The 24,613-nt window shown below is 34.5% G+C and overlaps 1 protein-coding gene across 1 annotated transcript; it reads left to right on the top strand.

Annotated features, from left to right (window-relative positions):
• Positions 1 to 267: 267 nt before the first annotated feature.
• LOC143405722 (uncharacterized) lies at positions 268 to 24,613 on the top strand. The gene is made up of 5 exons (XM_077110153.1): positions 268 to 364; positions 3,522 to 4,573; positions 4,742 to 4,913; positions 23,260 to 23,466; positions 24,384 to 24,613. Exons 1-5 carry the CDS (start codon positions 268 to 270, stop codon positions 24,611 to 24,613), a joined length of 1,758 nt encoding a protein of 585 aa, XP_076966268.1.

Raw genomic sequence — 24,613 nt, 5'->3', positions numbered from 1 at the left:
ATAAGGCAGCCATAGACAACAGCAAGTGCCAACATCAGTAAACATTCACCTATGAATATTTTTTGACCCAGATCAAATTGAGTAAACATGAAATTATCCAATCCAACAAGTCTATACATCAGTTATCTTGTTGGACCTTATTAATGATATCTTTAAGGTAATGTAACTCTTTTGAAATAAAATTACTATTATCATTTAAATTGAAGGAACACATGTTATTAAACTTCTGATATCCATTATGATGTAACAATACCAGACAATTGCAGCATGAATGTCAAGTATGGCTTGACAATGTTGTTTTTGTTTTTCATTAAGCATATTAATGGCCATGGAGACATGGCTAATACTTTTTATCATAGGATAGGTGAGTTTCATAGTAGTTTTGTAAGTGGTTTTGAAGAGCTAGTCCAGACTACATTCTAACCTATTTGAGCCAACACGTTTTGAGCTGAGGCTGCTAATGGTTTTATATCCCCCCAAGTAACTGGAATTATAGCATCTTGGTTTCCTCTTTTAATGTTTCTCCCCTTTTTAGGAGAAAGATTATTCTCTTCTTTGTAGGGACTCTTCTCTTCCAGGGTTAAATGAAACTTTTGAATCAGCTTGTGAAGTCTCTGATGTACATTTATAATTGTTATATTTCATACATCAAGCTAGAGTCCAAACAGGACATGTTGGCATAAGTGTAGCAGTCCATGCTTTTCCCCCAGTGATTAGAGGCATAGGATCTTGTCATGCTGGTCAGGTGGAATCTTATATATTACATACTTTTTTTTTGGTAATGGCTGTTTGAGAATAAAATGTCTATTCAATGCAGATGACCAAATTTGAGTATTAACTTTATGTTGTATATTGAGCACATTAACTGTAAATAAAACAATATTTAATGCATATAAATATGAGAGAGGCTAGATCTGTTTTTTTTTTTTTTGTCTCTGTGTTAAAAGGCAAGTATTAGGATACAATTTGCTCACCCAACGAAAGCTTGTCCAAAAGGTTTATGAGAAATTTCATTACTTAAAACTATATCTCACTGATGAAAAATTGTGCAAAAGGATGAGATGTAAAGGCAGGAGCATTATCCATCTTTAAATAAATAGGGCCTCTAGGAGCAGATCATGCTTGGTTTCTTTCCATGCTCTCTGCTGTAACAGACTTGGCAGATTTTTTTTAGATTCAATTCTATTAGTCAATTTTTTTCTTTTGTTTTGTGACTTACAATAATGCATTAATAATCATAAATATTTTGAAGTGAATAGCTCATTATACTTCTACTTTGTAAGTTGCTTTCTATATTTCTTATTTTTCTATTTTGTTAATGATTTAATTTCTGGATTATTGCTTTTTTTTGTGGCAGGCTTGGATTCTTTTCACACTTCCCTATAGGATTTTAATTTTTACAGTGTTTCACAAGTTGCTTTGACTTGTCTTAACCTTGGTCCTGCTTGATAAGCCTCTCTCATATTGGTAGAATTTCAGCTTTGTACACTAGGAATCCCCCTGTCATTTATTCTTAAGGAATTATTCACATACACAATTGTGCCTAAGTATTTTAATATATTTTTGTCTCAATTTTTCTCTCTAAACTTTCTTTAAATAGTTATTTAGTGTTCTTTGAGTAATTCAAAACTGTCAGTATGCTAATATTCTGTTCTTAATGTTTTTTTTTTCTTCTGTTACTTGGATTAAGCCATGCTACTCTTTTTTTATATTTGCTGTACTATTTTTTATTTGTTCATTAAAGAAGCCAACAGTATATTATATAGTCAATTTTGGGGAAAAAAGTATAAAAACATTTAAATAAATAAAAATACGCAAAACAGTGCTGCATCCTTGTAATATTTGCTAATTGAGAGGCCATGCAAAAGTACTTCATGTTTGAGGGAAGTCACAGAAATTTAGAAACAGCATGACTCAAACAATTAAAAAAATTAACTTTTGTTGTAGTTCAGTGATACAGAATTTTGGGGTTAATCTCAAGCACCACACATGAAAAATTAAAAGTTGGATAACCTAAAGATCCAGAAATGCTAGCACTAAATATGTATCCATGAACAATTAAATCAGAAAATTGAAGGAATTCCTCTGCTTTTGTGATTAGTTCAAGCATTGTTATTAGTATTAAAGCTAGGGACTCAATTTATGTGCCCATCAATGATCAAATGAGTAAAAATATCACACTTATATACTATTATTATGTAGTTATGAAAATATTTTGTCTCATAAAGTGTTTTAAGAAATACATGCAGGACTTTGCATTAAGTGAAATGTGGCAGGCAGAGATTAAGTTACAGGAGCATTTGATTCACATGTAAAAGTCAGAAATTTAGTGAGTAAAATTGTGCTCACCAGGTACTGTGTTTGGTGTAGGGTTGATATTATAGTCAAAGTCTCCAGGTTTTCTTTTTATTGAGCATAAGAGGTTCAAGAGTTTTGTTTTACCAAATGGTGAGTGTACTATGTTCTTCATAAATGCTAGTAGAAGAAATACAATACCTTACAAGAACAAAACTGATCTTTATATTAAATAATGACTGTGTTAATCCATTCTGTTTAGTCATTTTACCTTTTATATATAGTATAAAATACCATGATATATTTAGTAAATAAACAAAGTTGTACTTGTCAGTGAAAAGTTTGTCATATCACATGAATTTAAAAATATGAAAATCAATTTTTTATACTTTGATGTCATGTGTTGACTTCAGCCAAGTATTATGGCATAGGCTATGCAAGGCTTTTATAGTCTTTTAAAATGTTTTTATGGAAAATTTTAGAGACATATATGTGTATATTTCTTAGTAAATTTTTTGTTCATATTTCTTGTTAAGAGTCCATAGCCTCTTTACCCTTGTTGACTATTTGTGGTATTATCACTCAAAATCTACTAGTTATTTTCACATCTCTATGTCATGGTAGACAAAAAACAGTTTTTGGACACTCTTTGAAAAAGCCACAAATGTTTGTATATGTTTTACATTTCTCTTATTCTACTGAGAGTGAAGGTAGCTGGTAGACATTCCTAAATATGTAATGCTATCTTATGGAGGACAAAAGGCTGTGAATGACAAAAGTAACATACTTTCCTTCTCTTTATTATAGTACTCTTCTTAATTATGTACTCCTCTTGGATATTGTGGTATCTAAAAGAATTTGGGTAATATTCTCAAGGTAATTGTGTCTGTACATTTTTAATGAACTAATATATTTTTGAATTTATGATGACTTTGAATATACTAATCTGCTACGCTCCTGATGTACTTATTTTATATTAATTTTATATTATGTATGCAAAGCATATTTATCCCACTCTAGTAAGTATTGTTATTTTTAATTTTTGTTTTTGTCAGCCATGACTCCTCAAGATACCCAAGAATATTTACCAGAAAAGGGCATAAAACATATATTTTACAAAGGGATAAGTGGAAAATATAGAAGTTGTAATCTTGACAATTTACAACAAAAGAAAATATGGAAAACTACGAGTGAGAGTGAACACCAGAAATCATATAAATATTCAGACCTTGTTCACCACCAGAGAATTCATAGTGGAGAGAAACCCTACAAATGTAAACAATGTAGCAAAGCTTTTAGTAAAAACATAGGTCTTATTTACCACAGAAGAACCCACATTGGAGAGAAGCCCTACAAATGTAAAGATTGTGGCAAAGCTTTCAGTCAAAAATCACACCTTATTCCACACAGAAGAACACACAATGGAGAGAAGCCCTACAAATGTAAAGATTGTGGCAAAGCTTTCAGTCAAAAATCACACCTTATTGGCCACAGAGGAACTCACACTGGAGAGAAGCCCTACAAATGTAAAGAATGTGGCAAAGCTTTCAGTCAAAAATCACACCTTATTGGCCACAGCAGAACTCACACTGGAGAGAAGCCCTACAAATGTAAAGATTGTGGCAAAGCTTTCAGTCAAAAATCACTCCTTATTTGCCATAGAAGAACACACACTGGAGAGAAGCCCTACCAATGTAAAGATTGTGGCAAAGCTTTCAGTCTAAAATCACACCTTTTTAACCACGGAAGAACTCACACTGGAGAGAAGCCCTACAAATGTAAAGAATGTGGCAAAGCTTTCAGTCAAATATCACACCTTATTGGCCACAGCAGAACACACACTGGAGAGAAGCCCTACAAATGTAAAGACTGTGGCAAAGCTTTCAGTCAAAAATCACACCTTATTGGCCACAGCAGAACTCACACTGGGGAGAAACCCTACAAATGTAAAGAATGTGGCAAAGCTTTTAGTCAAAAACCAGACCTTTTTAGGCATAGCAGAACTCACACTGGAGAGAAGCCCTACAAATGTAAAGAATGTGGCAGAGCTTTCAGTCAAAAAATAGGCCTTATTCGCCACAGCAGAACACACACTGGAGAGAAGCCCTACAAATGTAAAAATTGTGGCAAAGCTTTCAGTCAAAAATCACACCTTATTGGCCACAGAAGAACTCACACTGGAGAGAAGCCCTACAAATGTAAAGAATGTGGCAAAGCTTTCAGTCAAAAATCACACCTTATTGGCCACAGCAGAACTCACACTGGGGAGAAGCCCTACATATGTAAAGAATGTGGCAAAGCTTTTAGTCAAAAACCAGACCTTTTTAGGCACAGCAGAACCCACACTGGAGAGAAGCCCTACAAATGTAAAGAATGTGGCAGAGGTTTCAGTCAAAAAGTAGGCCTTATTTGCCACAGCAGAACACACACTGGAGAGAAGCCCTACAAATGTAAAGATTGTGGCAAAGCTTTCAGTCAAAAATCACACCTTATTGGCCACAGCAGAACTCACACTGGAGAGAAGCCCTACAAATGTAAAGAATGTGGCAAAGCTTTTAGTAAAAAAACAGACCTTTTTAGGCACAGCAGAACTCACACTGGAGAGAAGCCCTACAAATGTAAAGAATGTGGCAAAGCTTTTAGTAAAAAAACAGACCTTTTGAGGCACAGCAGAACTCACACTGGAGAGAAGCCCTAAAAATGTAAAGAATGTGGCAAAACTTACAGTCGAAAATCATACCTTATTTGTCACAGCAGAACTCACACTTGAGAGAACCTAACAAATGCAAAGTATGTGACAAAGTTTTTACTCAAATATCAACCATTATTTGCTACAACGGAATTCACACTGGAGAATAACCCTACAAATGTGAATAAGTGACAAAACTTTTAATAAAAAATAAGACTTTATTCACCACAGCAGAAGACACCCTGGTGAATGTGAAATATAAATAAAGTGATAATACTTTTAAAGAAAAACTAAACCTTATTAACAGCAGAATTTATACAAAAAAGAACCCCTACAAATGAAAATAATGTAGCAAAGCTTTTAATAAGAAATCAATTCTTTTTCACCACTAAGCTATTTATTCTGGAATGAAGACATAAATGTAGAGAATGTAGAAACATTTTAAATTATATATCATATGTTACTAGACATCATAGAAAATACACTGGAGAGAAGCTTTACAAATGAGACCCTCATAACATTCCTCTAAGAAAGAGTCAATATTTAATCCTCACCAAAATAACCATAGAAGAGACAAAGTTTTGAAATGAGAAAATTGACAATGTAGCAATACCTCTAAAATTTATTCACCAATACTCAGCACCTGTGGATACATACTGGTTAGAGAGAATACAAAGGGAAATAAAATTCATAACCACATGTTTCTTAAACACTACTGATTTTTGGAGAATTCATTGTGCCCAGAAACCCTAAAAAGTTAAATAATATTTTGAAAACTTATTCAAATTTTAAATTAATTGAACATCTGAAAACTCATACCAGTGGTGAACATTGAACAGATTTTGTCCAAAATGTATGCCTTATAAAAAAATGAATCATTTATAATGAACAATTTGACAAATGTGAGTGTATAGTAAAGTCATTATCTATATATTACACCTTGATGTCTATGAGGATCAGTAAAAGACATTACTCATTTAAAAATAGAAAATAAGTAGTTGTCTTTAACTTTTGTTTAGATTTTTAAGCATTATCAAGTTATTTGATAGAAATATCAGTCATAAATATCATACATGCATAGTACAGAAACCTCATCTTTGAAAGCATATAATTTTTTTTCTAAATCAAAAAATTACTATTTTTATTTTGAATACTGGAGAAAAGAATTATATTAAATCTATTTTTTGATGTTTAACACTGAATTATAACATTTAAACTGTATTTTTTTTTTGGTATTTTAGTTTGTATTTAAGGATTTTTAAACACTGAACCACATTCCTAAGCCCTCTTCCCACTTTTTCAATTTATGAGACTGTCCTGCTAAGTTGCTTGAAACCACACTAAGTTGCTGAGGCTGAATTTATACTTCTGAAACTAATCAGTTTTCCAATTTGCTTTGATTACAAGCATGGACCATCCTGCCCAATTTATAGTACATTTTTTTTTACATATATTTACCTTATTTATTCAATATGTCCTTATAACTGAATATTTGTTTATGTGTTAACACTCATGTATTTCATCCTGTTGTTAAATGACAGACATCACAGTGTTCCACTTGACTAAATGTTGTATGTAACAGTAAAACATACTATTGAGTAAATAATATTCTAGCGTCTCTTATTTCTTTTACACATTTTAATCAAACTTAAAGGGGAATATAATTTGCATGAGCCAGGTCATTATATTTTTTTCTGTTTTTATTTATGTTGAAAGTAAGAGTTATAAGAAGGACATAGATATAGGAAAATAAGCTCCAGATTTTCATGTCTTGAATTACAAATTTTAACATTTTAACATTTCCTAGTGATTTAAATAGACTGAATTTCCACAAACTTAAAGGTAGCTCTTGAAATAGAGAAAAGCTTTATCTCTCTTGTGTGTGCTTAATGACCTTCTAGACATCAGCCTCATTGGAAACATTTCATTTTTCTGTGAATGAGGTCAATGATAAGTGTTTTAATGAACATTAGTAAATTCTGACATCACTGTTCTTTTATAGGTTGTATTATTTCAGGGCAGGAATCAGAGAAAAGGATCTGGAGTCAAGGTTGAGTGAGGCCTTATTCTTATGACAAAATAATCAATGAGCTATGTTTCATAGTCTTATTTTCTGTGGACCAATTAGTAAGAGGTAAACTGATAATGTTGTATGTAAAGATTAAGTTTCTTATCATTAAATTTTGGCTTACCACCTAAAATAGGGCAAAGGCTTCTTATACATGGAATCCATACAAAAATTGTATTGAATATCATTCACAATTTTATTAATATTACATATAATTCATGAAGAACTGAGTTTACAAGAATATATGACTAATAACAAGGTCTGAGGATATTGTACACACACCAATATAGACATATTTATTCCAATTTAATTATACATGAAACTACACTAAATGAGAAAAAAATCAAATGGATCAACACACAACTATATACAAATAAAAATTTGTAAAGACTTAAGCAAGAGACCAATAATGGATGAACTGTGACTTCCAAATGCTAGGAGGAAAATGGACATATTATCAGTTAGAGGTAATTGAATAAAGATAAGTTACCCACTTTGAGCTAGAACAGCATTTGAAAGAAAAAGAGTCACAAAGATTATTCACTTCCATTTGTATGCTTTGCAATACATTCCAAAAAAATTCTGCATGTCTTATTTCAGTCAAATTGGGAAAAAATCCAGAAAGTTAAAAAAGACAAGTATTGTCCCTCTGGTTTTAAAATCAAGAAAAAAATATAGAGAGATTTATTGAGCTGGAAAAAGTTACTAGTTAGAGGTAAAAAATAGAACTGAGATTTCCAAAGTCTCAATATAATGTATTTCAGCTATCTCTGGCTGCACCAGACATTTTTGCTTAACAAAGAATTTGTTCACTTATGTATAGCTTAAAGAACATTGCTGTTTTTAGTCAGTCTTTTTTTATTAATAACAATGGTGTACTTTTCAACAGTTCCTAGCCACAACAATACACAATTTCAGAAATCTTCTGGTTCATCCTCCATATATTCTGCCACAATACTCACCAGGACAAGATAATATAAACCTTTTGGCAACCCCATCAAAGCATTCACTTCTATAATTTTAAGGTGAAACATATACTGCATAGAAAAGTATGATACATGGAACAACATAATTTTATTTAGTAAAAATAAGTTTTTAATGAAAAATACAACCCAACTGCTTTATCTTGGGATTGCATTAGAAAAATATGAGGTAATTATACTGTGTATTATGACTTCAGGCTATGAGCCTTAAAATACAAAAGAATATTTTATGTTTATTTTTAAATATACTTTTTATATTTCAAACATTCAAATCAAATTCCACAGCAATTAATGATAACAAAAATGAGAAAAACACTGCAGTTTGGTGTCTCATCATGAACTTTCAATATCTGCTGTAGATTGCATCTGGGTTCCACTTTTAATTTAAAAAATAATAATTTTTCCATACAATTTGGGTGAAGTGGAGGACAATATTTCCTGCATTGTTTTTCTGGGCAAGCTGTCATACTTGAAACAACTGAACCGCAAATCAAAATATCTTTACATTCTAATTATATGTGTTCTTAACTGACCTAACATAAAACAAATCCACTTTCTTCTTGTTGAATAACTTGAGCCCAAAGATATGTAACCTGAGAGCTAAAAGAAGCATGACATAAATGAAGAGGTCTTTTTTTGCATAAGGCAAATTGCACTTTTTTGTATTTGGTTTTTCTGCTTGTGAAGATGTACACTTTTCTACCTACAACGGTATTATGATTGATAGTGACTTGTGTGAATACACAAGGCTTAAAATGCAGCTACTTGATTTTGAGTCCTTTTCCTGGACAAAATACTATAATTTGTACTCTAATGGGAGACTCAAAAGGTGCAAGACAAACCTATTTTTTATCTGCCTCTTTATTCATGGTATTCTAATGGTTTTGATCTAGTCAGTTCAGACCATTTCTGATTAATGGGTATCATCAAGATGTAGCCATGTATTCAAATTCCCTCTGATCAGTAGCATTTCTTCCCATTAAAAATCAAAACATTTTCATAGAGTCTTTGCTATATTTTAAGGAGCCACTCTTGCTTTTGATTTACTAAACAGAATCAATTCCACATAGTTGAGTTTCAAAGTAAATGACAATACATTAACCTAAGCACTGTGAGGAATATAAGGAATATAAGATATCACCTTTGAAATATAAAAAAATAAGAATCATAAATGCTAAGCCATTACCTTCTAAACTGTACCAGGGCTTTTCAAATGTAATCTTAGATGTTCTACTCACTCTCATAGTAAGAGACCTTAGAATCAAAGTCATTTTATCTTGTTGTTTTAGTCTGTTTTATAATGCTATAGAAAAGTACCAGAACCAGGCCAATGTATAAAAAGAGATATAAATGCATAAAAATGTTTTCTCAGGGGCTGGGGTTTTGCCTTAGTGGTAGAGTGCTCACCTAGCACATGCAAGGAGCTGGGTTCAATCCTCAGCACCACATAAAAATAAATAAATAGATAAAATAAAGGTATTGTGTCCAACTACAACAAATAAATAAATTAAAAATAAATAAATAAATAAAATATTTTTTGAGTACATAGTTCTGAAGATTTAAGTGTATTGTACCAGAGTCTTCTCAGCTCCTGTGACAGCCCCTTCACCTGCATTACACATTGTGGTGAGGGCTCATTTGAGAAGTAGAGAGAAAGAATATAAGGAGACAGGAAGTCAGAAAAATCCAGTAAGAAGACTGCTCTTTTTGTAACAATCTGCTTTAATAGGAACTATCTTGTGTCCCATGAAAATTTCATTAACCCTTTCTCTCCCCCAATGATCGAACCACAATCTACTAGAACTCACTTCTTAAACATTTTACTATTTTCCAACTCTCTCCCTTGGGAAACTAAGTTTCCAACACATGAGCATTTGAGGGACATACTCAATTTATACTGAAAGTAATATGAGGAAGATAATGGTAAAAATGAGACATTCTATGTCATTTTTTAGTACTAATAAAGATTCTAGATATTACAATTAAATGCTTTAGAATATGGAAATTATTTTAGATGGAGATTTTTTTTTAAAGACAATAGGAAATTCAATTAAACTATTCTTGAAGATTGAATAAATTTGAATGTGACCAGACTAATGGGCTAGGTATATCAAAAGAAGGGAAAAGTCTGTGCAAAAACTCAATGGATGTATAGTAAACCATGCCTAGGTTTATAAAGATAATGGTGGGCTTTCTGAATATGCTATATCAAGCCAAAAGTGTACTGGCTAAAATGTGGTGGCCCGCAAAACCAGCAAATATTCATATGAAAGATGCAGTGGACATCAGTCTTAAGAGCTTCCTACTTAAAATATCTACTTCCGAAGACTACATAATTCTTAGTAATTCTTGGGGGTATTATCTTTCTTTCAATTTCAACTTTTAGCTTTCTAATAGTTGCTGCAACATCTCTTGATAAAGATATTTTCTTTATCTTCTTCATGTATTAATCTATCTCACATGTTTTTTTTCCTAGATTGTCATGGATCCCTCCTAGTGAATTCTGAGATATGTGAGAGGTTTAACAAGCATAAAAATTTGCTTATAAAAAATAAGCCACGTTGTAGGTGGGAAGTAAAAAAAGAAAAGATGAAACTGTTCTCATCTAAATTTGTATATGCTGATACTACACAAGGTTATTCCAATGATGTCTGATTTGGGGTAGGGAAGCAACTTTTCTTATACACTATGACACAAAGTTCATCAAATATGGTTGTTATAGGCTTTTTGAGAACACCCAAATTTATCTTAGTAATTTCTACATTGAAAACCTACTGTTACCTTTAAACAAAACTATTAATTGCAATAAATCCAAAATAGTTCTTTAATATTGCAGAACAGAAAATTGGAGGCATTATTCACTGAATGCCAATATTTTCCAATAACACCAATAGGGGTACTTAACAAAATGGATAAATAATTAAAGTAAAGAGTGAAATGAGACCCAGAAACAACTAATTACATTAAAAATTATTATTATCTTATTTCAAATACTAGTGCACCCTTTTCCTTTTTTTCCCCAAAAGTTAATCTTTTTATCCTTTTAGTATGATATTTCACTTCATTTATATAACATGATAAATAGTATGTTTTTTTCATATGCACTCTCTGATGCATCCCAAATATATTTGCATACCCCAAGACCTTAGCAGATTTCTATATACATTATTCACTAGAGAAACAGTAGTTACTTCTGAAATCTATATTGCCCTTTTCAAATGAGGTCTTGCAGTTTTTTGTTTTTTTTTTTTTAAATATCTGAAATAATTAGCATGAACTTAGTTCTAATTAGCATATGGTAAATTCCTGATAAATATTTTTGAAAAGGATGAAGAAATAATAAGAGAATTTATATAATCTGTACAATATGATATGTGTTCTTTCATGTTTGAATATTATAATAATCTTACTATGTGGGTATGATGAAACAATAATAAATAAAAATTGCCTGCTGCATTGTTAGTAATTCACCAAACAATTTTTTCAAAAACAGACACTCTGATGTGTGTGTTTTTTTTATCAACTATTATATTATGAATGAATGAAGTAAATAAATACTTGAAACTACATACTTGCTTAGGGTGCCTATTATTCATTGTTAAAAAATCTTTAGCTATATAAAATTTTAATACTGTATCTCCCATTGTGACTTAATGGAATTTTGATAAAATGTGCATTGATAATGCTGAAGTCTTTCATTGAATCTTATATCAGTTTATGAAACAAACATGCTATATGTGATTTCCTCAATTCTAAGAGTCTTATGTTTTAAGAAACTGTATGGACAATTGGAATTAGAGTTAACATACTAATATCAATAGCAGAAGCACCACAGGAAAAATGAAAACAAAGAATTGGAAGATTCCACCACTATAGATGTAATTTTCTCAACATATTTTCAATGTACCTAACCCAGTATTGATACCAAAATTGCAACCTCTACTCATGCTGAGTGTGCATGATGCTATTATATAAAGTGAAAACAATTGCAAATGTTTCAGAGATGCATCTTACAACAGTATCTCACTGTGTTTGACCACAGCAAATACCTTCTCAGTGTTCAAATGGGTAAAAATTTAAAAATATCAAGTGAAATCCATGTTAAACAATAACAACTTTTTTTTTTCATAAGGAAACTCTCAATGTTTTTTTTGAAGCAACATGAGAATAAATTGTGCCCTATCACATAAAGGAAAGCAACAATTCTTCATATTCTTTGAATATGCCAAGTATTCTTTGACAAAATGCCTCGTATATTGTTGTCATTTCACAGGTGTGAATTATATCTGATTTTCTCTAAATTGCTATGTATTTAATATAAATTTGTTGAGAAATTATTTTTGCATGTGCTGATTAGTGAAATATAGTGAGGAATGGGAATCATTTAAAGGTCTATGAATTGCAATCTCTGAATGGTAGGAGGAAGCTGTATATAATCATGAGTAACATATTGAGTAATATTAATTTGTTCCAGATATTTATTTCCTTTAGTATCCACTTTTCACATAAACTAGTGCTTTTAAATTGAGCTATTAAATATCATAGGAAAAGCCATCAAATCAATCAGGAAAAGAAACAATCAAATCATTAACTTCTGATTGAAAAAACTAGCCAACTGTTGGATCTTAGCTTTTGACTTTACTAAATTCACTCCAACTTTTTTTTTGATGATGACTAAGAGAAATGTACTTCTGTTAAAAACATGACCAGAAAAATTGATGGCAATTTGTTTTTTTGAAACATATATAAAATTGACTTCCTAACTCAGAATACAATCTATTGAGTATATATTTTTATGGTCAAATAATGTATAACTACACAACATGAAGATCGGCCTTTTGAAAAAAAGAATGTGATGGTGAAAACCAATTTGGAAAGAAAGTATTGAATATTTTATAACAAAGAAAAATCAGGAATATTTAAAATAGTTTTGATTATTAGATTCATGTAAAAAAATAAAAGGTAGTGTCCAGGCTTGATGTGGTGGTACATACCTGTAATCTCAAAAATCATAGAGTCTGAGGCAGAAGGATCACAACTTCAAAGCCAGCCTTGGTAATTGAGACCAGGTCTCAAAAAAGTATTGAAGAATTATGAAGACATATGATTAATAAAGCACCCCTGGGTTCAATCCCCAGGACTATATAAAGCAGTAGTTTCCAAAATTTACACCCAAATCAGCAGCCTTCACTCCATCTGCAATTATGTAAAGTTCTAAAAGGAAACTAAATTTAGCAATAACTACTACTAGTTTTCTGATATTGACCATAATTTTAAATATATACATAGAAGATCCTTCACAAAGTATTAGGGATTCCCATTATTTTTTTCAATTGCAATGAGAGAGGGAGGAAAACAAATTTAGCTTATAGGGTCACTTCTTTCTTTTAAGGCCAATGAGTCAAATATTAAAAAGGTTTTGTGTTTAATTGATCATCATTTATTTTATCATAATGATATGTGCTCTGTGATTTCCTGCTTAATCTACATTGGAGACTTTATTATTTCTGAGTATCAGCATCTGTACAGACCACTACACCCCACTCTATTATTTAATATTTACAAGTCCCTGTGTTCATGTTTCATCAGTTAGTTATTCTCTTTTAAAAATAATTATGTGTTGCATTCTTTGTCTACAAAAAAATTATGAAGATTAAAAACCAGTAAACATTTTCACAAATTTGACTTTAAAATAATTTTTATCGCAAAACACACACCAGAAGTAAGAATGATTTCTTTGTCTAATTTATTAGCCTTTCTGTCATCCAATATCAGGACATGAATGCTGCTCATGGAGGGATGTTCTTTCCATCAAGAATAATCAATACTACTTTCTTCTATCCCATCAAATGTTACAAAAGTGCACATTTTACTGTGTTTCATATGCAGAAGTTGACTTTCCATTATTTGTGTTTATTGGGATTTTACTTTCTTTTTCATCACTTTGTTTTTTCTGTATTTTCTAATTTTGATTTTTTTTGTGTATGTGGTGAGGAAAAAAGACCACTACAATATTCTAGCTTTTGATACATTCAATCACTACACTACTCACTAGCTAATATTTTTATTAAACCATCATTTTAAAAGTAGGACTGAGGTATGCTAACAAAACTGTTTTCAAGGTCTACTGCAGAATCAGCATAACTTTCTTCAGCTCTGTAGTTAGAGCCACTGTTTTGTCCACAAACTCTGCTCCCTTTGTTTTATTTTTCTTCTATATTGAGTAACTCTCTTTGAAATGAGGCATAGAAAACAGCTTTTTAGAATTTTATCATTTATGAAAATCGATTTTAATTTATCATTAAAGGACAGTCTGCTTCAGTTTAGAATACCAGGTTGAATACTAGTTTTCCTTTAAATCATGAGGTTATTCTGTACTTATCATCTATGATCCATCATTAGTGATAAATACTTGGGTTCCATTCTTGCTTTCTTGAAGCTGACCATGATTTTTCTTTTCAGGAAATTCTCTTTGTTTTAAGCATAGCTACTTGAGAAATTGTAGAGATATATTTAGCATATTTAAATTTTATTTTCTTGATTATAACATTCAATCAAAATAGAATATTACCAGACCTGATTTTCTTTCCAGTATATACATGTAGGAAACTGGGTAAAATATGGAAAATACTATGTCTGTTTTCCAGACACCAAAAACAGGAATAGAAGGTGAGTGAAACCATGAGCAATAAGTGCAGACTGGTGAAGTGAACTATAACTATATTTTTTAAAATTATTCTTAATAAGTGCAATTTGATAAAATGATGTTAAAACTTATGGGTAAAGGGGAAGTAAGAATAATCAAAGTATACCACTTTAAGAAAAACTTGAAGTCTGGCACCTGAGAGCAGACTGTGTGGGAAACTTCATGTTATGATGCAAAAGAATCCCCCAATTTCCTTTCACCGTCTCACCCACTTAACCTCACCAGAAACCACAAAGATGCTTTGAATAAAAAAGTTTTAAGTTCAATAGTCACACTCTCTTCAAATACAAAAAGAAGTTAAAATTCAATCAAACACAGAATCTTGTGTACAAAGTTACGGGGCTCTGAAACGTCATATAAAAAGTTAGGTTAAAGATAATTCTAAGTTTTGTTTTTTTTTCCAATTTTTTTTTTGGTGTGTGTGTGTGTGTGTGTGTGTGTGTGTGTTTTGTTTCTTTCCGAGGGTGTGGCTATTCCTTGGTCACCTGAACTCAGCAAAGAAACTGTTATTTTGATGAAGTATCAGTGGCTGACCCACATTAAATACAGACAAATGTTAAAAAATTTTTTTAAAAGCCTAACTATGAAAGAATATATTGCTGCTTACTCCTTGCACATTTTTCTTTTTAAAGTATTTTTTAAAGTTGTTTTTTTTTAAGTCTTGAAAAATAGTAAAAAATTCAGGAAGAATTTACAACCACCTGCATGAGGGCCTGTGAAGCTGAGAGGCTGGAGCAGGGCTGGGAGGAGCAGACAGGAAGGGGTCTTTCCCTTAGTTACTTGAGGCCAACTATAACTAAAAAGAGACAAATCAATAAGTGTTTGTAAATCAGAAAATGATACAGATTATCAAGTTAGTATCAGTCATAAAAATTCATGTAATCAAGAAAATAGAAAAATTATGAACGAATTGGAAAAAATAGGTGTAAATTTTATTTTTAGAAATTTATTGGTGATACATAAAAAAAGAAGAATTTTATATTTTGATTTGAAATGGAAGGCAGAGAGATATGCAAGTCATATAGTACTTTAAAAAACCTTACTTAAATTACAGAAGTATAATCAATTGATACCTTCCACTTATTTTTCTTTCTATCTTCCTTGGCATTTCTCCTGAGGTCACACTAAGCAAATAACTAACCAAGAAGATAGTCACTGATGTTATAGTCTTTCTCAGAAAACACAAATCAATTTCAAAGCAAAGAAGTGATACAACACCTATTTATTTTTTCTTTGGAAAAATGTCCCTTTTTTGAATCAAATAGAAGAGGAAATTTGCCAACCTTTATCAAAATAAGTATGAGTTAGCTTCATTTAGAAGTAAACTGAAATAAAATAACACCATTGCACAGTAATCTTTCAGGGTTAGCCTTGAAAAATTAAAAAAAAAAAAAACCTCTTTCCAAAGAGCAGAATACTTGGCAGCACACTTCATCCTTAATTTTATGTGGGAAAATAATATATCTCAGGTAAGAAGGTACATAAACTAAGAGGAAGAAATCAAGACTTGGTCAAGTGTGTAGAAGAAACTTTTGAAGACTAGAAAATTTGAGGGGTACAGTAATCAGGATAGATCTCTGAGAGAGATGATGCAGTGTAAATATCATGGGATTTCATGCTATCACAGACCAAAGCACATACATCATGGACATTCTAGAGGACAACCAAGTTGACGACTTGGTTCCTTGTTTTTATCCAGCCTTGGATGATGCCCAGGATGAATGAGGACTGAGTACCATAGTGGTTTCCATCACCACATTTTATCTATCAAATGCTTCTTCCAAATATCCAGCCAGCCAGGAGGAGGGTTCTATCTCTAGGTTCTTGTTATGGCATCATTATTTGCATCATTCTCTTATAATAAATTAACATGTGGACCTCTTTTAACACAGAAATAATTGTAGCCAGAAAAACTCAAACATATTTTATTTACATTTTGCTTTCACAGACAATAAATGCTAAGCAAGCAGCACTAATAAAGTGCCAATAGATCATGCCTAAAATTGAATCAGACCGCACTTAAAAAAAAAATTAAGATAGTACTATTGGTCTATGACCATGGTATCCACTGAATTATCATCTACAAAAGAAACAAAAAGCTGCTGGCCGGGTAGAATTCTAGAACATGTAATGGTGTTGCTAATACTTCTTAAATTTCACATCATTATATCAGGTTGTGCTACCAAGAGATAAGACTACATAGATCCAGGAGCCAAAGTGTCAAAGTTGAAGAGTCTTCACTCACAATCACTCCAATTAACCCACTTGGCAATTATATTTTCTTAAACCATGTGTCTTCATCCTCCAGTTTTAGAAATCCTAATTACTTAAGTAGTCACTTTTCCAACAGGATGCCTAACAAGATTACAAGTAAAATTTAAACTACCCCTTAGGACTTTAAATTCTATGTACTAAGAAAACAGAAGGCAAGAGGAGAAATTACAATCCTACATAGGTCAATTCATGCTCCTTACCAGAAGGACATTGATTCCATGTTTCAATGGAGATAAAAATCAGATGATTCAATTTGAAAACAGATGATCCAATTCTCTACTTTTTAGTACTCACTTGCCCTACAGGAATTGGAAACGGACCAGTACAGTAGTTGTTTCTTGAGAAAATTATGGTGAGGGGGCTCAACTGATATGGGGATGAGTATGAGTTCCACTCAATCAGCTAAGTTATAGAGACCAAAATCAATATATTTATGGAATCTAAGATGAACAGCAGAAGAGACACAAGATGATCATTAATTTGACATTCAATCTACACAGATGATAAAACTGTAATTAATTGCACTATTTTCCCTTCTTATAAGTTTTCTTCAGGAATAGAGTCTCACCAGTACCATAAACTAAGTACAGAACTTAGACTGAAAAGTGAATTTTTGTGGTGTCATTATAGGGAACTGTGCTTTATGGCACCATTGAGACTGAAGGATTCATTTCCCCAACAATTGCTGAAAATGGTCTTTTCAAAATATTTTCATCAGTAGAAGAGAGCTTTTCTGGGAATGACCATTCAAGGCTTCCTACACTAAAGACTGTTTGAAACTCATGTAAGTCACACTCCATGTCTCCTGTAGAAATAAATATGAGAGTGAAAGACAGCTCCAAAATTTCACTTTGAGTAAGCAGAAGCCTCCTTTGAGATTAGACTGCAACCCTAGATTCTGTGTGCCCAAACATGCTTCCTTCCCTTTATTTCCATTGTGCTGATCTGAAGCACACTCACTTATGGACTTCCAAGATGTCTAGTCATGGTGTTTATCTACCTCTTGGGGACCCCTAATTAGAACTCAAATGCATCCTTTATCTACTTCCAGACTTTCTGTTTTCCAGAAGTTCTTTGAAGTCTTTTGTCACTGGAGATCACCTCCTCTTTTCATTGTGGATGTTTATCTCATTTTATGTTTCTCTTTGACTGTTACTTTAATTCATTGTGGTTAAAATAGACTTGTATATTTGAAGATCCAGATCTCTAAGTAAAATAGTTAGTTTATGGGCTTATAATACACAATCAAAAATGTTCAATGAATTTTAATATAAATATAGATCCATTCTAATTCTGCACTACAAAGTTATCATTGTTTTTCACAAAGGATAGGAATTTTGGGAGATAACATGGCACCAAGAAAAAGAAACACTATTTTTTATATATAGTTGTGCTTTAAATAGAATAATAACATCACCATAAATTGATAATATAATATAAAACAAAAAGCTTTATGACCTATTTCTGTTTATTTTTCACAAAATACATTTGAAGCAAAAATACCAAATCCATGAACCTCCTCACTTTTTGAGACTGTACATACTAATTGAATGAACAAGCATATGACGATGCCATATCTCAGGGAAAATACCTTGTATGGTGTAATAATTGTTAATACTCCTGTCTTATCCATGACAGTAATCTGGTAGGTAATATCTTCTACTAAGAATATAATGTTGTCCATAAGATTAATTTTCTAGCATATTTTAAATGTAATCTCCAAGGCAAATTTTTATTTAATATGACCAATTATTACATTTAAGAAAAGAGAGCTATGTTAGGGCAGTTATGTAATCCTAAACACTCAAAGGGAAAAAAAAAGTTGAATTTCTAAAGGGTTTCCTTCTTCCCTGGAGAGACTTCATGTCCTTCTCCTTCCTTCCTTCCTTCCTTTTTTCCTTCCTTCCTTCCTTCCTTCCTTCCTTCCTTCCCTTCATCCTTTCTTCCTTCCTTTCTTCATTCCTTTCTTCATTCCTTTTTTTCTTCCTTCCTTCCTTCTTTCCTTCCTTCCTTCCTTCCTTCCTTCCTTCCTTCCTTCCTTCCTTCCTTCCTTTATTAGAGCTCTGCCTCCCACAAACACACAGTGTCTCTGTCTCACTTCTCCCTGCCAAAACTCCCCTGCCTTCCCTGGATTCCTTCCTTAGAGTCTCCTGCACTGAATAGGGAAGACGCGTCCCATGTTTGGAAGGTTACTCTGCATCTCCCTCTTTGCTATGTGAATGATCCCACTTCCTATGATTGTTAGTTTTAAAATTTCATACTAATATTGATGTTAGGGACTTAGAAACAAAGACTAGAATTGACCCCCCCCCCTAAATACCCACCTAAATCACCAATTGCTGTTAAAATGCTTCTGACACTCTTCATGTGCTTAACTAGTTATGAGAGTGACAATAAAATTGTGTAATTAGTAAGATATATATGTATGTTTGGTACTCTTCAGAGAGCTGTACCTTGGGTTGAACATACAAACATAGGCACACGCTTGCAGGTATTACTGGGTGGTTTTTAACTAATGTAATGTCTAATTTTTTAGGAAGACTAGCTCTGCACATAATGCCATGTAGAAATGCCAGAGAAGAGCTTGTTTTGCTTCAGAGTCTATTATTTTTTGGAGCACCACCATGGAGTGGAGGAAAGAGTGGTTTGTGATTAGCATAATGCTGGCTTTGTAATATGTCACCCTTAGCAGCAGACATCGCCATGGACATGTGTTTATCATGTTGTCACCAGGGCTACCCACAACCCCAAAGAGAGTGAGCATGGTGGTCCCTTCCCTCCTGCCTTGGCTGGAACCAGGACACTGACCTGCAGTTCTGAATGTCGGCGCCCCCTGCTGTCTCTTTCTTCTTGTACCATTGGGTCCTTTTGAGGAGCAACATCTCTGTGTGGAATGGTACTCTTTTGTTCTCAGTGGAAAACTGTAATCCATTTTCCTATTTCTCTCACTTCCCAAGCTCAATTTCTTAGAATGTGAGATTCAAAAATTACTCCTATATCATTTGTCCAAAAAATTCCAGAAAATCCCCAGGTGGAAGCTAGTATCATGATAATTAGCTATTGCTTTGGCCTAGCCAGGAATTATCTTTCCTACTTTCAGAAGACATACCATAGATTTTGCTTGTGGAACTTTCCCTGTCCTGCTTTTCCAGGGTCAGCCATGGTGCCTACTTCTTCATGTCCTTTTCCTGTCCTACTCCTGGCTGCATCCTGATTCAGGGGTGTGTGCACAGTGCCACAGGTGACCAGTCAGAGCCACTGACTTCTCATTAACTGAGGGAACAAAACCCCAGCTTAGGTGCCCATGAAGGAGTCAGAGAGTTGAGTCTTTTCATCAGTAAAATTAAGGTTCCAGAGCCTTCCTTCCTTTGTCTCCAGTCTTCCCACAACCCAAAGTTATACATTCCAGTAAGTTATTAGTTTTGCTTGTTTTATTTATTTATGTGTCCTTGGAACCAAGCAAAACCTGGTCTAATGACCATAGATATGTATGTATGTATGTAGAAATATGTGTGCATGTGCATGTATGTATATGAATGTGTGTATGTAGACCTATATGATAAATACATATTCATTTGTATACTTTATATTTATGCTAATTATATAATTTATTTACACATTTATACATAAGATATATCTTAATACATTTAATATCTATTTTCTATATTTATCTGTATAAAGTGTATCTTTTTATCAGTGGCCCACATCATGCTGCTTCAGACTCTGTGCCAGCTGTCTCTTGCTTTGAGGCTTGTACCTTCTTCCTCCATATATATTTGCATGTGTCCTGGAACTGACTTATCATACCAACAAACTCATTACATTAGATGCCCTGTGTTTTAGTATGGAACTTCACAGGGACTCAAAAATATCCATCAAACCATAGAGCTTTGGCATAAATTAAGTTTCAGGCCAAGAGACAGTGAATTTCCCTGAGACCTTAGGACCTTATCATGCAGATTTTGTGTATGTGTATGTGCATGGTGGTTCACACATTTGTCAGTGTTCTCCAAATAATCAGAATCCATGTGAGGATGGGCAAGAAAGTGAAAGACGAAAGAGGAGAAGAATTAGGGAAGTTGAGAAGGAAAGAGAGAGCACAAAGCATTGGTTCATATAAATATGTAGTCTGAGAAGAGCCACAGCCAAGCTGGAGGCTGGATGGTAGGTGATGTGGATCAGAGGCCTGAGAGCTGCAGAACCAGAAGTGAAGACCCCAGTCCAGACCTTCAGCCTGTGCACTCAAGGAAGGCACAGAGGATGCAAAACTGCAGCATTCTTGGTCCAAGTAGAACTTCAGTGTCTTATCAACCCAACAGGTTATAATCAGGGTAGAAAATAAATTGCCAGGGCTGGGGATGTGGCTCAAGTGGTAGTGCACTTGCTTGGCATGCATGGGGCATTGGGTTTGATCCTCAGCACCACATAAAAATAAAATAAAGATGTTGTGTCCACCGAAAACTGAAAAATAAATATTAAAAAAATTCTCTCTTTCTCTCTCTCTCAAAAAATGAATGAATGAATGAATAAATAAATAGATAAATAAACAAATAAATAAATAAATTTCTAAACAAAGAAAGTAGGAACACAATAGCAACAAGAGAAGTAGCTGAAACAGACAAGAATTAGGCTTCTCATTCTGGAATATTCCAGAGGTGGGCACGTTTTTCAGGGTGTCAGTAGCTGCCCTCCTAGAAATGTGCGAAGCCCCTAGATTACTCTTGCTGCTCCCTGCTCTCTGGCTCTCTACACAGATTCCTGCCAGCACATGCATGTGGCTCACACTGCTCACCCACATCACCACTCCCAGGAGGAAAAGGAGGGGAAGTACAGAGTCCACTAAGAAGCACATTCTTGCCAGTACTTGCCCCACAGTGATGGCTTGTCCCATGACCTCAGTAGGCTGTGTGAAGCAATTCTAACTGGCAACCATGTGACCCCCTCCCCAAAGAAGGAAATTGTCATCACCAAAAGAAGGAAAAAGCCAACACTCACTAGAGATCAGTGACTGTTCACTGCTCCCTGGGCCATTAAGAAAGGGCTGGAAGACTCCACAGTATTTCTCTTTGGGGACTATAGGTGCACACCCCAGCACCACCTGAGATGCCTGAAAACCTTGATATCCCCTAGACACCCTTTTAAACAGACACTAACAGTGAAATCGAGGGGAAATCATCTCCCTCTCAGCTGTGGGTTAGACACCAAACTCTGGCTTTTCGCATCTTTTTAAGGTTGTTTGTTTTATTTTTCCACTTAATCAATAATACTTCTTGTTTTGTTAGTATAAAAATTTTATGCTTTCTGAAGTATACACAGTAGAAGTAATCCTTCCTCACCCAATTTTGATTTTAAAGAACTAAACATTGAAAAAAAAAAACAAAAAACTAAACTTCATGCCATGCATAAAAACCTCTGTGTGTGTGTACATGTGTACATCTTCATGGATGTGCTGTGCAATACCCAGTGCTTTAGTGGGCTTTTGCATCACTGTGACCAAAATATGCAATTAGAACAACTTAAAGGCGGGGAAGTATTTTAGGGGCTCATGGTTTCAGAGGTCCCAGTCCATAGATGGCAGACTTCATTTTTCCAGGCCTGAAGTGAGGCCATAGGATATTATAGGGGAAGGATCCAGGAGAAGAAGTCTTCTGAGTTTATGATGGGGTCAGGAAACATAGAGACAGAGAGGGAGGGGAAGAGGCTGCAGGAAGACCCAACTCCTTCAGCCATTCCCCTCCTGCCAACAGCTACCACCCAGCCTGTCCATTCCAACTGGGATGTACTGATTAGGTTCCAGCTATAACAGTCCAATCACTTCACCTCTGAATGTTTCTGCTTTAACACAGAAACTTTGGGGAGACACCTCACATCCAAACCATAACACCCAAAATCATATCAGGGCAGAAGTGAGAGAGAAAAGGGTGTGGCTGCCTGGTGATCTTGCTCCCTTGACCCTTCCAAACCTTGGATCTGAGTTGCCTAGAGTGCCTAAAACAGAGGTATCTTCATGCCAAAGAATGCTGTGCCCACCATCTAGCTTTAAAGCTGCCCCGGGAGGCTTTAATTCCATTGGGAACTTTTTCAGAAACTTTACATTTAAAGCAAATTTCTAAGTTCTATTTTATTATTTTTATCAATTTGTGTAGGGGTGCCAGGGACAGAAGCAAGGGCTTTGTGAATACTGGACCAGTGTCCTACCTGAGCTAAGTCCCTGCTCTCAAATGTCTCTGTTTACTCTTCACAGGGAGAGCCTCCACTTTCACTCTTAGTGAAATGTGGTGCAAATCCAAGAAATCTCATTTACAAAATTCTTGTGGGGCAGATACAGGTCCTGGTGCCCTGGAGAGCAGCCTGGAGTACCAGTCACTGAGCTCCCTGTCTTTGCAGCGTCCCTGGTCACTCTTTGAGTACTGTCTGAAAATCACACTCCAGGTTGTCCTGAGGCTCTGGGGTAGGATACTTAGAAAAAAAAACACCAGAAAATTGTGCAGGTCCTCTCTGTCCTGTCAGTGTGTCTGGCTCTTACTCCCTTGGCCCCAGAAATCAAAAGAGCTCAGCCACCCTGGGCAGTCTCCATGTAGGCTACTGGCATTAAGAGACTGGTCTAATGTGTGGGGTTGCAAGCAGAGCTGCTGGCCACATGTGGTCTCAGCTGTCCCCTACCCAAATCTCTTGGGTTTGGGAAGCAGATTCCATGTTGGCATGTAGTGGGATCATCACCTCTTATTAAACAAAACACACTGGAGCTGCAGGGTATTCCTCATAGAAGGAGCCATCTGCTGCTCTCTCTGCCTGAATGTGGAACTCAGTCTCTTGTTCTTTGCCCTCACCAGAGTTCTCTCTGAATACCCTATAGTGCCCACCTTTCCTTCTGCCATTCTCATTTCCCTGGCCTGCTTGGTTTCTACCCACATACCTCATTGTGAGATGAGCAGTCTGTGTTTTCTAAGGCACCTTGGTTGGTGTGCTCTCATAGATGTCAGGCCCAGTGGCCATGGTGGCTTCAATTGTGCTCATTCTGCCTGGTGTGTCCCTCTCCACCTTCCCTACCATTTATATTTTCTGCCACACAGGTAGTTAATGTAATAGTGTTTGTGGAGTCATGGAAGTGACATGAGACTGTCCTGCTCAGGTTGTTCCCCAGCTTGAAGAATCTATAATGCCTTTCTATCCAATCTTCTTGTTTTGCACTGGGTCTGTAAGGAAAGCAAAGGCGGCTTGTCTCTAGTATGCAGTTAAAAAGCTTCAGAACTATAAGCCAGCAGTGTGGCCCTCTGGTCCAGTGACTTTTCTGACTCTTACTCAGCTGCCTTCTGAGTCTCCAAAGTCACACTGCCATTCTCCTGTATTCTTTTCCTGCTCCTTAAGCCAGAGAAGAGGACTGTGTCCTTCAGTCCCCCTACTCTGAGTGTAGAACACAAGCATCCTCTGAGGAAGGCAGTGCTGTCCTCCACTCTGGCCCTGCTTCAGTCTCCACCCCAGTGCTTCCCCAGGAGTGGCTAGATTTCCTCATGGCCTGCAGGAACTGCCCCACTGCTCTGTCAAGGAACCAGTGTCCCCCTTTCCCATCCTCCAGCAGCCACCATCATGCTTGGTAA

This window comes from Callospermophilus lateralis, chromosome 8 (assembly GCF_048772815.1).
Source record: "Callospermophilus lateralis isolate mCalLat2 chromosome 8, mCalLat2.hap1, whole genome shotgun sequence".
NCBI classification, from domain to species: Eukaryota; Metazoa; Chordata; class Mammalia; order Rodentia; family Sciuridae; genus Callospermophilus; species Callospermophilus lateralis.
The sequence above is the reverse complement of the archived record's forward strand: the minus strand, read 5'-3'. Positions and strand labels throughout refer to the sequence as shown.